The sequence below is a fragment of the Jatropha curcas genome, unplaced genomic scaffold, assembly GCF_041381405.1.
Source record: "Jatropha curcas cultivar XTBG-Jc1 unplaced genomic scaffold, XTBG_Jcur_1.0 HiC_scaffold_122_pilon, whole genome shotgun sequence".
NCBI classification, from domain to species: Eukaryota; Viridiplantae; Streptophyta; class Magnoliopsida; order Malpighiales; family Euphorbiaceae; genus Jatropha; species Jatropha curcas.
This window is the reverse complement of record NW_028322368.1, coordinates 22615-39427: the sequence shown is the minus strand read 5'-3', so window position 1 is coordinate 39427 and position 16813 is coordinate 22615. Positions and strand designations below refer to the sequence as shown.

General features: G+C 33.4%; 2 protein-coding genes and 1 pseudogene across 3 annotated transcripts; 1 reads left to right on the top strand and 2 right to left on the bottom strand.

The window, feature by feature from the left end:
* The first annotated feature begins 1322 nt into the window (after positions 1-1322).
* LOC149492092 (fructose-bisphosphate aldolase 6, cytosolic-like) lies at positions 1323-3370 on the top strand. Its single transcript, XM_012220817.4, has 2 exons — positions 1323-1568; positions 2022-3370. Exons 1-2 carry the CDS (start codon positions 1541-1543, stop codon positions 3068-3070), a joined length of 1077 nt encoding a protein of 358 aa, XP_012076207.1. The 5' UTR covers positions 1323-1540; the 3' UTR covers positions 3071-3370.
* Positions 3371-3995: 625 nt separating this feature from the next.
* LOC149492091 (uncharacterized) lies at positions 3996-4964 on the bottom strand. Its single transcript, XM_089716886.1, has 2 exons — positions 4231-4964; positions 3996-4135 (listed from the first exon to the last, which is right to left on the bottom strand). Exons 1-2 carry the CDS (start codon positions 4952-4954, stop codon positions 4029-4031), a joined length of 831 nt encoding a protein of 276 aa, XP_089573012.1. The 5' UTR covers positions 4955-4964; the 3' UTR covers positions 3996-4028.
* A 905-nt stretch (positions 4965-5869) lies between these two features.
* On the bottom strand, positions 5870-6740 carry LOC149492090 (stress-response A/B barrel domain-containing protein At5g22580-like; annotated as a pseudogene). The gene is made up of 2 exons (XR_016319144.1): positions 6609-6740; positions 5870-6298 (listed from the first exon to the last, which is right to left on the bottom strand). The product of XR_016319144.1 is annotated as a stress-response A/B barrel domain-containing protein At5g22580-like (transcript).
* Positions 6741-16813: the final 10073 nt, after the last annotated feature.

The window sequence follows — 16813 nt, the reverse complement described above, 5'->3', positions numbered from 1 at the left end:
AGACCTTAATAATAATAATAATAATAATAATAATAATAATATTGTATCTTTCATTTCAGAAAGAAATTTCAAACTTAGGCCTTTCATTCAATATTTATTAAATTTATAAATTCAAAAATTAAAATTGATGATAAAAATAGCAACCTAATGATTCGATATCGATATATAATATAGAAAATGAAGGATTATATATGTTTTAATAATTATTTCCTTATAAAAAATTTTTGCACTGAAGTTAGGAAACGTAGAGAAGGTGCCGGTCAACCCCATGGCATATACAGAAATGTAGTTCGAACCCACCTTAGACGTTGAGAGTTGATAGACGATCACTCACGCCTATCTTCCAACAATTGGAATGGACCACTCTCTTTCCTAGTTTGATGAAAGGCCACCATCATTCTTTTTTTCTTTTTTACCCATGCATTCATTCCTTTTCCTACAAGGAACCATCACCCATTTTTCTTAGACATTTCATCAATAGATATTGTTTTTTCTTGGGTATCGTTTAATGATTTTTGTTCCTAAAGTAATAGAAAAATAATGAGTTTAAGTTTTTTTTTTTTTAAATTATGAGCCACCGAAGTTGATATTAAGGTGGTTGCGTTTGCCTACTTATTTGCTTCATATCTCTTTCTTTCTTTCTTTCTTTTGAAGCGAATCCTTAACATCCCTTTCATGCTCGTCCAATTCAAACAATAAAGTCTATTGAGTTTGTATTCTCCAGATTAGAGAACTGATCATTTCTAATGATTTGCTGTCAAGTAGGCAAACAGCATTACTGCATCACTTGCTAGACAAAGCCCATCAATGTGGGCCTTAATGGGCCTAATGGGTTTTTCTTATTTCCCTATGCAAAAGTCATTATTGCAACACATAACCTTTTTTCAAAGGAAAAGGTTGTTAATTTGAAAAATTCAATGATTGAAGTACTAACTCAATGACTCAATAGTTCTATTTAGAAATCGACATAAATAATTAAGAGGTTATATTGCTCAAAACTTGAATTAGTCCTAGGATATATTGTATCGACAAATCTTTTAAGATGAATGAAATTTTCAATTCTGAGGTAAATTTTATTTTTAAATGATTTTTATTTGCAATACAAATTTAGGTTCACTGTGAATTTAAATGTACATCTATCAAATAGATGTCAAGAAATTTTAAATTTGTTGTTGGGTTGATTTGATTTAAACCTTACTTTTACTAATTTAGAGGTGGAATGGATTGCCCATATGGTATTTTGGCTAATATGATATGATATGGCTTGGTTTTTGAATGTAAATTTTGTGATCTTTTATTTGCCTGTTTTGAAGGGAACAAAAAATATCCGAGGAAACAGTCTAGTAACACAGATGGCGCAGACATGACCAAGAAGTTGCAAATCCACCATAATTGTTGCAAAGCTTTTAGAATGACCACATATCCTCGTCTTCCTCCTCTTCTTAGCTCTCTTCCTCCCTTCTATATCTCAAGAGCAATCTTGGATTTCTAATTAATTGTTCTCTGTTTCTCAAAACTAAACAAACAATAAAGATCAATCATGTCTTGCTTTAAGGGAAAGTATCATGGTGATTACTTTTCTTTTTCTTTGCAGCCATTCCCTTCATGGGTTTTGATTGTTCGTCTTAAATGATTTAATTTTTTTATTATCTTTATATCCATAGTTTTCAATTCTAATTATGTATCAAGAAGAACAATGGGAAACTGAGTGAGGATCCTATTCCTTGGTTAATGGATTCTTAGTTTTAAAGTAGTGTTAGAGGAACTTAATTAAGAGTATTGCTACTTGGAAAGAATCATTCAAATTTTTTACTATTTGCTTTGATGTTATCTGCATGACCATAGAAATCAAATTTCCTAGGAGGATTTGATGCTGGGTTAGAATGTGATATACAGTTCTTCACAATTATTAACAGCAAGTTTTTAATTTTTAAAAGAATATATTTTTCTAATATTCTCCCTTTGGACTCTGCTGAAACTCGTGCTAAAAAGTTGGTTTGAACTTCAAAATGTTTGTGCAGATGAATTGATTGCCAATGCTGCTTATATTGGCACTCCCGGAAAGGGAATTCTTGCAGCAGATGAATCAACAGGCACAATAGGCAAGCGTCTAGCTGCCATCAATGTCGAGAATAATGAGCCCAACAGGCGTGCTTATCGCGAGCTCCTCTTCTGTGCTCCAGACGTCCTCCAATATCTCAGTGGTGTAATCCTTTTTGAGGAAACACTTTACCAGAAATGCGCTGATGGTAAGAGCTTTGTTGATGTTCTCAAGAAAGGAGGGGTTCTTCCTGGAATCAAAGTTGACAAGGGCATCGTTGAGCTTGCTGGAACTAAGGGTGAAACATCAACTCTTGGTCTTGATGGCCTAGCTGAGCGCTGCCAGAAGTACTATGAAGCTGGTGCTCGATTTGCTAAATGGCGAGCTGTTCTAAAGATTGGTCCAACTGAACCATCTCAGCTTTCTATTAATGAGAATGCAAATGGCTTGGCACGCTATGCTAGTATATGCCAGGAGAATGGCTTAGTACCTATTGTTGAGCCAGAGATTTTGGTGGATGGATCCCATAATATTGATTGCTGTGCAGACGTGACCGAACGTGTTCTTGCAGCTTGCTATAAAGCACTAAATGATCACCATGTCCTTCTTGAGGGAACTCTTTTGAAGCCAAACATGGTGACCCCAGGCTCAGATTGCGCGAAAGTTTCACATGAGATGGTGGCCGAGTATACAGTCAGGGCTTTGCAGCGAACCGTTCCTCCTGCTGTTCCTGCTGTTGTATTCCTTTCTGGTGGACAGAGTGAGGAGGAAGCCACTCGCAATTTGAATGCAATGAACCAACTCAAAGGCAAAAAACCTTGGTCTCTTACTTTCTCTTTTGGCCGTGCTCTTCAGCAGAGCACTCTCAAGGCATGGGCAGGAAAGGAGGAAAATATAAAGAAGGCACAGGCTGCTTTGCTTGTGAGATGCAAAGCTAATTCAGAAGCTACTTTAGGTACTTACAAGGGTGATGCTAACCTGGGAGAGGGTGCTGCAGAGAGCCTCCATGTGAAGGATTACAAATACTGAGCCCTGCAAGAAGGTGATTTGGAGGTTCTTCATGTGAAGAACCAACACTAAATCCATTCCTACTCTATTTTAATGAGTTAGGAGAGATATTTAAAGAACTAGTTTTTCTTTCTATTTGCTTTTGTGATTGTAATGATCCTCTGGTGAACCATGTTGAGAAAATGTCTCATAAAATGATTTGCCAGATTTTGCCTACAGATTTTTCAGTTTAATAATCTCTAAATTGATGATTTTGAATCATTCTGTAGATGGAGATTTACTTATAATATTAAAGAATCGTAATCTTCCTTTTTCCTGTCATTGTTCAATTTATTCCTACTCTTTTCAATAGAAATTTCAACCTTCTTGTTAAATTCAAGTTGCTCACCGGTGAACTTTTAATGTCATTCCAGGCTAAGGATATGGTTTGAATGCACAAATTTCAACATTTGGATTCTTTTTGTTGGATGTTATTTTCACTCCCATAATGTGTTTCAGTTCTCTCAATAATTTTGCTAAGCCTGTGTGTGTCTGTCCCACTGTAGCTATCAGCTCTGTCATGATTATTTTTGTTTGTATGCCTTTTTGGATGCTTTTATTTTGTAGACATTTTCCTTTAGTTGGTACCTGGACTTATTAATGTTAATGATTGGGAAGGTTGATGGCAACTGGCTACTGGCAAGGAAAAGAGCTAGACCTATTCATGGCCGGGCTTGAGCTTGGGAAATGGCAAAGGCCCAGACGCTGCACCCACAATTTTCAATACAAATTAAAGCCCGTTTCTCGGCACACGAACAGGCATCCCTTGTGTGTTCAAAGAACAGTGGTCGATGGATCCATCATTAGCTATGAACTATTAAAGAGAGAAAAATTGGTAAACCTAGAACTAGAATTTGGATTGGATTTCTGATACAACATTAATGAGAATTGAAAAAAGCAACAAATATTTGGTATAAGCTCAGTATTTTAGTTTCTTGTATCAAAAGTCCGTGAAGGAAACAAAGATTACAATGAAAGAAAGTACAGAGATGAGTACATTGTTACCGAATTGCTTGACTGATCCAGCTATAGAAATGACCTTGTCTTCTGCAAAAGAACCATAAACCACCAAACTTACATAAACTGCAGAAAGAATAAATCAAAATAAAAAGTGAAAAATTTTGAGAGATTTATGCACTTACTACACTCTTTAGGATGACATATACACCTCAGTCCAACTCCACAATTTCCATTAGGCTTTTGGCATTCGTTGCAGATATCTGGCACATGATCAGGAATGTCGAAAGATATCCTGCTCCCTAACTCATATTCACTGTAGTCATCATCTTTCGAAGAACTTCTGTACACCAGTCTGTAATGCGAACAATTCAAATCTTTTGGATGAAAACCCCCGTCAAGCTTTTCAATGTCGTTGACTAGTAAACATGAGTAAGGGACTTCAAGTTCTTGCTCTTGATTTTGAGAAGAAGCTGCAAAAGCCTTCAAGCGACTGCAGTTACCTATAAAAGATGTCCCTGGATGATTTTTGCTTGAGCAGTTGAAGAGAAGAAGTGAGTTTGGCGTTAGAGGAGTAGGAAAACCAGCTAATAGAAGAGCAGGAGAGATAAAATGTTGTGAAGAAGAGCGAGAAGGGTGAGAAATGGTTAATGTTTTAGTTGTGTAGTTGACTGAAGAAACTGGAAAAAGACCAAGAGAGGTTCTGAAGTACAACTTATGAGATCTGCATAGCATCGAGTGATTTAAAAGGGATGAAACAGTTGAATTAGAACTGATAAATGGAATCTGAATTGGGATTTTTCCGCATAAGATTGAAGATGTGTGTTGGGACAGACAAGTGATGAAGAAGAGATTGAGGATTAGAAGCTGGAGAGAACCTAAAAATTTGAGTTTCTTGAAGGTATGCATTTCCTTTCCTTTTTCTTTTTTGATCTTCCAAATGGTAAAGAAAATTTCTAAGGTTCTTGGGCTTGGTGGTCAGAATAGATGATAAAGAATCTACTTTAATCTTGCAAGGGATATAACTTTCTGCCTGGTTTTTTCATATTCTCTTCTGGCAATGATCTTTGACAATCAAAATAACCATACTTCCATATCTTTTTTCTTTTTCTTTCTTTCTTTTAGTATTATTACTATTATTTCTTCCTTTCGTTATTCTTTTCTTCTTCTTATTATTATTTTTTGGGGTATGAATTTATAATGCCACAAAAACCTTTTATTTTATTCTGCTATTCCACTTTGCCAGTACTTTTACTATCCTTTATTTAGATTCTGTATGTTTCATCCTTTTCTCTCACTATTCTTAGTAACTTATGATATCTCACTGACTGATGGGTCATTAGACCATATGTTTGGTCACCTCTCATTTATAAGCCCATATTTTATATATATCAAAATTTTATTTTCGCATATTATCTTTACTTAGTTATTTGCATGTTTTTGTTGAGAAATTAATAAAGATTGAGGCAGACAAAGATATAAGATTTTAGGTATACAAAGGTGAATTTTTTTTTTCTCTCGATAAATGCATTTTCCAGATATTGAATTTGTATTTTCAGCCTTACAGGAATTGAGTTCACTTGCTGTACCAACTTACCCCTAACCAACACATTGTTGGTCAAGAACATATGTATTCTAATTATACAGTTGTAAGCAGCGTATGCACATGAACTTATTGAATCATTTAAGTAGAGACAATTATGATTTGATCACATAGTCGTGATTTCGTCGACATAATGCACACGAACTTAGTGAATCATTTTGTTTGTCGACAAGTGGAAATACTAATGGACACATCAAATCTCATAGTAGGTAGTCTGTCTATTCATTAAAAAAGCAAAATGATGATCATAAAATAAGAAAACATTTCAGTGGTACAAGATTTGATGCTGAAATTGCATGGAGAGTCACAGAAATTAAAATAGCCAGCCACAAACAATTATACGTACAAAACTAACATATATAATTAATAATAGACACTCGCACATATATCATAAGAAACAACCAAATACTAGTTCTTTTTATTATTGTCATTATCTCTAGATCTTATTAGATCATGCAGGTGGTTTGATCTGAACAGATGGGAAACTAAGCACCACAATTTTCTCAATAGCAGCTGAGAATGTAGCAGAATATTCAACATGACTGGGATGGGTTTGCAATGCAGTGTGGTCTTCTTTCTTCTCAAATGTCATTGTGAAGGCATGAGTGAAGCCTTGAGTTAGCATCTCTGGCCCTTCCAAATCCTGTCCCCTGCTAATAGAAAATAAAAATATGAAGCACTTCACATGTTATTTATTGGTATTTGACAGAAAACCCTCAGAAAAACTAGCCATTAAGATGGAAAGAGCCCAAAATCTACCTCAGGCTAAAGGTATTTATCCCTGTCATGCTCTCTATGTTACTGATATGAGATATTCGGACCATAGTGGGATCTTTCAGTAACCTTATATAGTATATATTGATATGAGAATGCATGCTTCACAAATTAAGAAACCTAATCTTTATCCTGTTATTGATTTAACTATGAAGGTTTAGAATAAGCATGTAATGAAGGACTTACCATTCAAAGGACTTGACAAGATCAATCTCAGAAACAAGTTTCCCTTCCTTTCATAATCTCCTCCACCACAACACCTTCCTTAAACTTAACAATCACTAAATTCTTGAACCCTGCCATGGTAGCTGGACTATTACATACATGAACCAGAAATATGTGACTAAACCCTAGTATATATACAAGAAAAAGAAAGTGAAAGACACTTATTGTTCATGTGTCAACTTCCACAGTCCTACCTGTCTAGTGTCCACTGTCATACCCAATGAGACATTTCACACACTTCCTTTATGTTGTTAGCAAAATTTTTTTTTAAAAAAGACCCTTTCTTGGACAGAGTCGGCAGCTTAATATATGGGAATGGTACAATACATTGCATGGAGTATAGACCCACTAGACAGCAACTTCATTGCTCCACCTCACAGTAAAATTTGTCCTCATCACCATTGTCTCGTAATCTTTGCTTTTGCACATGAAAATGGGGTCCTTTGAATGGGTAGTGCTATATATAATTTCTTGAAATTTGAATTCTCAGGGGGGAGGTTGGTCCCTTTTATTTTTCATAGATGTTATCATAACATGACAGGCCTTATAATTTTTATTTTCCCATCAATATATGTATAGAATGAAATAGGAAGGGTACTTTTGCTTCAACAGTAGCTTTTCCTTCTCCTCTCTGAATTCTAGACTAAAATTAATACTCATTACTGGACTTTTCTCCATGTCCTTCCCATGTGCTTCAAGATTATTTATTGGACTTTATTACATGGATGGCATGTCTCTGCTTATCTTTAAGGAATCTTTATTTTAAAGCCTGTTTCACAAAAGAAATCCAAGTTGTGAGGTTATTATCATTTGTATTATCATGATATATATATTGGGTCATTTTTTTTTATTTATTTTTTTGTTATTTTTCTTTTAAATTTGATAATAAATTATCATTTAAATTAAAAAATAACCATTATACTCTGGGACAAAGCCATAAATTTATAAATTAGGTAAGCAAATACCTAAGCTCTAAATTGAAATAGAAAATAGTCATGAGTGTTTTAGATTCTCTTAGACAAGATTAGCTGTTTTGATAGCTTTTAACTGTTTTAGTTGCGTTTAGCTGCTAGCTGTTTTAGTAACTTTTCATATAATACTAAGATTATATTCGACAATAATTTTTTAAGTAGATTTTAGTGTTTCGATCAGTTAAGGTGCTAAATGCTAACATTTAGCTTTTAATATTTTATGAAACACTATTCAAAAATTAACAGCTAAGGCTACTAAAATAGCTACAAAATAATTAATTTTGCCGAAAAACTCTAAAAAGTTAAATTATAAAACATAGCTGTTCGCGGATACAATTTTAAAATATTGCAGGTCTTGGGTTAAACATATGGGACCCTCTAGCTTTGACTATGTTCATATTATTACTTTGAAAAACTCTGGTCGAAGTTAAGCAGCATATTCATTTTGCAATTGAGATGATTTTTGATAGTAATTGCCTTTTACATATCAATTAGACGTATGATTATTAATTTGCCAACTAATTGCACTCCAAACTTTGTCTAATAGCTTTTGGCTATAACCTTATTAAGTCAATTCAAAAGATTGTTTAGATTCTCAGCTAAAGCTATGGACATTTGCTTTTTAAAACTTTAGAACCAAATTGTTAGAACTTGGCCAATGTTCAATTCAATTGCTTTGAAGTCCCATTTCTTCAAACTTTTGGATACTTTATGAGCTGTTTAGTCTCGTATCCGTTTTACCGGTCCACGGTAAATTCAATTTATTTTCATTCATCTTTGGGGGCAAAGAGACTCACTCGAAAGAATTTATATTTACAAAAAATCAAAGCAAATACCTTAAACTATAGGGATCAACCCGCAAGTACTCTCTGTTATTGAAATGCCCCATTCAGGTTCCCATTCCTTCAAACTTCGTTGACTAATTAACAAAGGGTAGTTGCCCTTTTATGGTAATCCTGAGAGATTAAAAAATTTTAACTCTCTGAAACTACTCAAACGTTGGGGACCATCTTACAAACTTAAAGTGGTCTTATATTGAATATGCTTTCAAGTACGGATTATCCAATTTATATAATTATATAAAGAAAAAAATGATGTCACTGATTTTAACCTGGATATTGATGGTGATTTACTATTAGTTCTATTTCAGTTAGAGTTGCAAGCTCAACCAGAGACATTGGCAATCCACTTTTGTAATCCTCTTTAATAATTCAATATCTTGTCTACTTATCTACCACATTTTCAAAGCTCTTGTCCAAACCATTATGAGGTTTGGATAATTGCCAATGTAGAAATTGAAAGCAACAGGTTTATTTATCAACCAAAATTCCCTGTTTTGTATTTACATTTGTTGATTAAATTGATTACTGGTGACTAGTAGCTATTTAGAGTTAATATTGATTAATCAACACATAGTTAGACACCTGAATATATTTTGGCGCTATTCCGTAAAATTAACTGCTTTATTAGCTATTAGTTATTTTGGTATCGTTTTTAAATATTTAAATAGCTAGTGGCTATTGTAGTAGTTTTTCATAAACCACTAAAAGTTAAACGTTATAAAAATTAACCTTCTATAAAACGTTATTTTAACCTTTAAAAGTTAATTCAAATACTATATTATCAAATATTATAAAAATCATTTAAAACGCTAAATGGTACTTAAAAAACTATTACTAAACACAGCTTTCATCTCTAAAAATTCAGATATTGGAAACAATTTCTCTTTCAGTGTGGATACACGGGCAAACCAAAAGGTTGACATTACTTAACATTTTAGTTTTCATTGAATTAGAAAATATTTTAAATTATTATTATTCAAAATTAAGAGATGCTAGAAATTCCTAACCTTGCTTCATTGGAGCCACTTAGTTGACAATGTTTAGTGTCACTCTTAATTGGAATTTTACTGCCATTTGGACAAAAAAGAAAAGTTCAACAGTTGCAGCTTTTTGACCTAATAAAGTGTGGTAATTTCCTTAAAATTAGACACAGAAGAATCTTGTTTAATACCCAAAAAAAGGAAAAGCTTATTATGGCCCTTTCCCAGAGGCAGAGGCATAGACTAGCATTCAATTTTTTGTGGGTTAAGTGACTCTCACTCTGTCTGGCACCAACCAGGGTAAATCAATGTTCTTTCTTTCTTTCTTTTTTTTACCTCTCCTCTGATTTGAGTAGGGGCCAACAAATTTTGGTTCTAACTCACAAACTGAACATAACATATGATAAAAAGAAAAAGTTATACAGTCATAGAAATACAACAATATTTTAAATTGTTTTAAAAATCCTTTATCACCTGTCAAATTTTTTACTGAAGAATTTTTTTTTTTATTATTAGTCATAGAAGTAAGATATGAATAATCAAAAATTGCTATTGAATGTAACGTGTCCTCTAATGGGGTGTGATATAAACATTTATGGCGTGTTTCGTATTGTAACTAAAGATATAAATGCTTAGTAAAAATTCTGATCATAAATGTCGAGCGAAAATTTTGAGTATTAATTATATGGTCAAATGACTTTTTGAGCAAATTACTAATTTGAGTAATGTCTTATAAAGTACTGTTACTTTAATTTTAAATTTATGCTTATATATGATATCTTTTAATTTATTTCGATCTATATCATATTAGTATCATATCTTATATATTTTTATAAAAATATCTCATATTTTTTATGCATAAATTATTTTTTTTAAAAAAGATGAAGATTCAATTTGATTTTTCTCATTACATCATTATAAGACATTAAAAAATAAATTTATTACAACTCACTCCTAGATTTAACAAAAAAAAAAAAAATGAAGTGATTAAATCATAAAACCCTTTTTATCTTTTACCATCGAACTTTTCACCAATTTGAATTGGATTAAACTTTATTAGAAATCAATTGGATTGGTGTTTTTAATTTTTATCGATATTCAAAAATAAATTCTATGGGTTTCAATATCAATTTAGAATCATAATCAAATCTTGAGTCTATTCAGTTGAGTAAATTCAGACGGTTTCCATTTTGGTTGAGTTTGGATTTAGGGCATAATATTATACACCCCCGAAAAGGAACTCAAAATCAAGTTTTCTCATGCACCAAAAATCACCTTGCCGACATGGGAAGGGCAAAAGCCCCTCGTGTAAGGAATAATTGGGTTGAGTACACGTCATATCTGACAGGGGCAGTTTGCCCTAAAACATTGAACAATAAGTTTGATTTTGTACAGTCAAAATTCAGAGAGAGGAGAGGTGAGTGGGGATTTATGTATAGATAGTGTTTGTAGGGTTTTGCGTAGTAGAGATTTTTAGGACACATTGGTTATGGACAATAGCTTCAGGACACTGCCTCCACCTGCAACCCCACGTTTGCCTTCTTTGGTCAATACAACTCCAACCAACACAATAATACCTTTCTTTTCCCTTGGGAAATCAAACATCACCAATGCGTTGAAAACGACGTTTCATTCCTAATAGTTAGTTGTGCGTGATTCTCGGTCTCTATTTAACAATCCAAACATATGGATTCATTGCGCTCGGATAGTTATTTTAAAATTTTAGTTATCAATCCATTTGAGTATATAAACCATTTGATTGTATATTTTTATTTGGTTACCATATATAATCAACCGAATTTATTTTAATCTAAAATAATTTATTCTTTTGAAATAACTGAATTTAAATTGAACCAAACTAATTTAATTCAGTTTGAATCTTATTACACCATTTGTTTCAGATTTAGATACCATAAAACATATTCAAATAAACTAAAACCGAGCTAATTCAGTTTAGCTCATTTTGGTTAACCGAATCCTCGACCCTACTTATAGTTTTTGGTTGTCACTCTTATGTCTATATCTCGAGCCGGACCTAATCAATTTACTTTTCATTTAGCCCAAATCCAGTTTTGCTCGAAACAAATTTGTACGAGTCTGGCCCGAACTCATAGGCAGATCCCAGTGGACTTTGGCAAGTATCCGCAAGCTTGTCCTATCACTCTCTGTCTAAGCTTGGCCCAACTAGAACTGAATTTATTGGTGGAATCCGCCTAAACAAGGGTCAGACTACTAAAAAAGATTGGTTAGACCAGAATTTTTTCTTTTGTTTTTTTTTTTAACAGTAGAGTCAGATGGGCCAGTAAGGTAGCCAGGCCCGTGATTAGGTCTTCTTGCCACAAAACAAATATTCATATGGGTCAATGGGCTTTTGGCTCAATGATAGAAATAAGGGAGAATTACTATCTAGTCCCTCGATTTTGATTAAATACTCTAGTTAATCTCTATTTTTTCCAAAACACATATTATACCCTCAAGTTTTGTCCTCGTCCACCACTTAAGTCCCTCCTTCTACCTATGAAGATTGAACTTTTAATCTTACTGAATAGAGAAGGGTGTCTAACCACTCATGTAATGAATAATTCCATCAAAAGAAAATACAACTCTTGACATGAACTTCAAATAACTTTATAATTGTCTTCCTTAGACTATATTATAAGCATAACTAGGGTTCAACTTTAAATTGAAATTGAACTGAATCGAACTAGCTAAAGTAAAAATTAAATTGTAGTCAAGGGTTCGTTATTTCAAATTGTAACTGAAATCAAATATTTAAAATTTATTTCGTTTTTTTATATTTTAAGATTAAAATTGGTAGTTCCAATTTAAAACCGTTAAAAAATAAAGAGGAAAAAAAAAAAAGAACACGTAACGTTGAATCTTAAATTTTAAGATTAATTTCAATTTTTACCGTTAAATGTAGTAAGGCACCACCAATTTAAAATTCTTTAACATAAACATAACTTGTAAATTATAAGTGGAAAAAAAACAAAATAAAGGTTGTTCCTCATTATAATGTTTTTAATTTAATTTTTTTACACTTTATAATATACATTTTTTACTTAAAAATTATGCAATATTCATATGAGGTTTAATTTGTTTTAAAGTTTCAAATAAAAATAAGATGTTTTTCTCTTTTGTTTTATTATATTTTTAATAAATTCTAAATCTATTTTTACTCTTTTAATCTTTTTAATACTGATTATTAATTTTTTTTTATTATGTATGCATGCTAGAAAATTAAATAAGGTTAAAGAAAACTTGAAAAAATTTATTAATTCCAATTTCGAACCGAAGCTAACTTAGTTAATTAATTATACTCTAAACTTTGCATATTGTTGTAGTTATCTTTCACAATTTTAATTAATGGGTGTAATTAACTTTTAAATTTCAATTTATAATATAACTTTATCAAGAAGTAAAAAATAAGACGCAATTATATTAAGTCAGAAAATGTAAAATAGAGTAAAATATGCTTAGTCTCTAAATTATATCCTAATTAACAATTCCGTTCATCTGTTTTTAAGAAATCATTATGATGTCTCTATCTTTTGCTTAAACTCACTATTAAGTTATTACTTCCATTCAGTTAACACTTTATCATTAATCAATCACACTTTCTGGACTGAATATTGCTTGTTTTTAGTGGAAAACTGCTAATTTTTAGGATGGAAGGATCCGATAGTGAGCTTAAGTAAAAGTTAGAAGCATCATAGTAAATTTTTAAAAAGAGAGACAAAAATAATACGCCCTCTGTTTCAAAATATAAATCGTTTTTTGTTGATTATTTTATCCCAAATATAAGTCATTTTGAGTATTTGAAAGAGTAATAAATGATATTTTTCAATGATACTCTTGTTTAGATTAGTTACAGTAAATACTTTCATAAATAACTATTGATTTTGAGATAAATGATAATTTGGTCAATTACCATTGAGTTTGTTATAATCCCATTGAGTTTGTTATAATCTAGAAGAATTAATTGCTTCCTTAATTATTGTGTAACAACTTTAAATGACTTATATTTTGGGACAAAGAGAGTAATTTCTCATAATTTTTTTCCTACTTTCTTTTTTAATATGTTTCTGTCCTGTTTTATTTTAAGAAGTGAATAATATTTTAAGTTTATTATTTTACCTTTATTTAATATATCTCTTTCTCAACAAATATAATAGTTTGACTATATATTATCATTAATTATATCTTGATATAAATAAAATTAACATATCAATCTTTAATCTTCCAATAAAACTTTGTTTATGTTATTAAATAAGTGGATGTCCTATATGAATTAGAAGTCTGTATTCTTAATTATTGCAAACTGTACCACTTATGCAACTATATATATGTGATTTCTCATCAATAATAAAGATACTCTTGTATTCTCTTCCTATTTTCTATATTCTCCCTTTATCCTGTCCCTAGTTTTATATTATTTGATTGCACCGCTATCAGTATGATTCGTTCTACCATTACGATTTCGTTCTATCGCTATTCATTCTATTGCTTTTCCTTGTTTACTCTTTAAAGGTAGTTCTCCAGATACATTATTATGATTAGTTATTTAATATAATAAATTCATGATATAATATTTAGATTTCGTTTTATATGTATATTATATTTCGTTTAGATTTGTACGTATATCAGTGACTTTTAGATTTCATTATGTATATAATCAATTCAAAACTTGTTGCTTTTTCTGGTATTCTGTACAGTGATTTGGCTGTAAATTAATAGGGATCAAAGACTTTGATTTGTTCATTGAACCTGACGTAAAGTGCCCAGGTTAATCTTTAAAAACAATGGTGCTTTGTAATGTAATGATGATATTGTCTTTATTCTGCCTGCAACTTATGTTTAATTCTCTAAAATAATTTTAATACTTTGATGGTATTATCCTTGATTGCTGTAGAATTTTTATGTTCCACTACAAAAAAAACGTCATTTTGCGACCGACCAATCGGTCGCAAAATGGCAAATATCGGTCGCTAATTTGCTTTAGCGACCGATTTGAGACCGGCAATCTGCGGTCGCAAAAATACTGGTCGCAAAAAAATTTTGTGACCGATGTGACAATCGGTCGCAAATTAGAGACCGATAAAATCGGTCGCAGAATTGAATAATCGGTTTGCAATTTTTGGTCGTGGTTTAATTGGAAATTCAGTCGCAAATTTGGGTCGCAGAATTCGGTCGCAATTTTTTTTAAAAGCGATCGCAAATCGGTCGCAATATATAAATTCATAATTTTACTTTTGGTATCAAATCGGGTCGCAAAATGAAAAAAAAAAAAAAAAAAAATTAAAATATTTTTGAAACCAAAATTTTTTTGCACCTGTGAAAGTTGACATAAATGCATATATATCACACAACCTATTCAGAACAGTATAAAAAAGTAACTTTTATTGTTCTGAATAAATTAAAATATGAAAATACAATGAAAAAATAAAAAATGATAAAAAATCAATCTATATAGGCTGCTGCTATGCTGCTCATCTTGCAGGATCCGATGTCGGATCGCCGGGAGGAGTACCTGCTGGATGTGATGTAGCGCCAGGAGGGGTGACCAAGGTATCGTCTGCAGCATCGGGATCAGGAGCCGATAGTGGCTGCTGCTGAGACGTCGAACATGTCGGTCTGTAGCAGGCGCAGGATCAAAAGGGAGAAGTACCAGCATGGTGCTCACCGGACAGCCGCATCACATGCGCTCTAAGCTCTGCAATCTGTCTCTGCTGATCAGCAAGCTGAGCCCGTATATCATCATCACAGTGCGAGTCACTGTGCTCCGGCTGTCGTGCTGCGCTGGCTGTAGAAGCGTGAGCGTGCTGAGCCAGTGGTAAACTGTGATGCCTGAGACCCGATGCCGTATACCTTCCTCTTCTCTCGCCCCCTACAGCCTCGAGATAAAGCGCTCCCTAAACCCCCAACCCTCGTCAATTCCTTGACTCAGCTTTCGGATTCAGCGGTCTGAGAAGTAACAATACGCTCCCGAGCTGTAGTATAGTTCTCCTGAAAACAAAAAATTAATTAATCAATGCAATTGCAGCTTTATTATATTCAACTTTGTACTCTTCGCAATGATTAGAGGATAATGTAAATATTATTCATTGTTACTTACATTGACGCTCAGCGCACGTCTGTCGACAAAGGGTATTACGATCGTGGTCCTTCGTGTGAGTGTATGTAAACACCTCCATCGGTGTGGGCTCACGACCTAATTCTTTAGCCTGTAATGAATTTTTATGCATATATATTAATATATATAGTGTCCTTTCATTCAACATCAGTTTCTTGTAAGGGACTAGTTCACTTACTAATAATCGAGCTGTCTCTATAGCAGATATAGATCCGCCTGTGTGTCGCGAAGGTCCTGCTCCATCACCGCCAGTCTCACTGCGCCTGTTTTGTGCAAATATCTCCCGCTTTCTCTTGAATGCAGGATCCTCCCAAGCCTTTTGCCAGCTCTCCCATATCTCCTGAGACACGCACTGCTACTTCTTACCGCTTCTTCTCATCCTATAGGTGAAGTCAGCGTATCGATCGGCGCATATCTTCTCCCAGGCTACTTTCAGCATAGCTGTAATGGCCTCGTCCATATGAAATGTTTCTGCAAAAAAATTATATCACTTATTTTAGTTTAAACACTAAGGATGTATCTTGAATTGTAAACATTGAATGATGATATAACTTAAACCAAAGAGTACCTGGAACTCCTCCCAATAAAAGTCTCTCGCCTCTTGTGGTACGACATCCCATGTGTATCCTTCTTTATGCAGCTGTAGCTTGATTATCTTCAAAATTTGCCTCGCTGCTCGAGAAGATGGATATATGCTGAAAAAAAAACAGAAGTGAAATATAATTACACGAAAGCATCACAGTTATGAATAAGTACAAATATTAATTACAAAATATGCCTGCAGAAAATTTGAATAAGTACTTACTGTCCCGCTACCAAACTGAGGGTTATACGTGGATCTGATGAAGCTGCAAAAGAAATGTCAAATGTTATAAATTTTTAGATAATTAATATATGATTAAAATGACCAGTTATGACATTTATGATTACCTTGCACAGTAGGTGACTGTGCAGCTGGTGGAGTCTGTACTGGTCCAGAAGAGGAAGGAGCAGAAGAGGGAAGGAGCAGAAGAGGAAGGAGCAGAAGGCTGTGATGGCGGCAGTACTGGACGCTGAGCAGAGGATGAAGCCCCAGACGTACCTGAAGAAGGATGTGATGGCGGCAGTACTGGTCGCTGAGCAGATGACGAAGCCCCAGACGAACCTGACGAGGACGAGGGATCGACCCTCCTCGTCCACGGGCACTGCGTCCAGGGCCATGACCTCCACTCGAACCACTACCGGACGCGTCAGATCAAAC

What these genes read in the sequence shown, in the direction of transcription:
- LOC149492092 (XM_012220817.4), top strand. Translation starts at nt 1,541, where the DNA reads ATGTCTTGCTTTAAGGGAAAGTATCATG. An exon ending in CTTTAAGGGAAAGTATCATG is followed by an intron (nt 1,569 to 2,021) that starts GTGATTACTTTT and finishes ATGTTTGTGCAG; the next exon opens with ATGAATTGATTGCCAATGCT.
- LOC149492091 (XM_089716886.1), bottom strand. Translation starts at nt 4,954, where the DNA reads ATGCATACCTTCAAGAAACTCAAATTTTTAGGTTCTCTCCAGCTTCTA. An exon ending in ATGTCATCCTAAAGAGTGTA is followed by an intron (nt 4,136 to 4,230) that starts GTAAGTGCATAA and finishes GTTCTTTTGCAG; the next exon opens with AAGACAAGGTCATTTCTATA.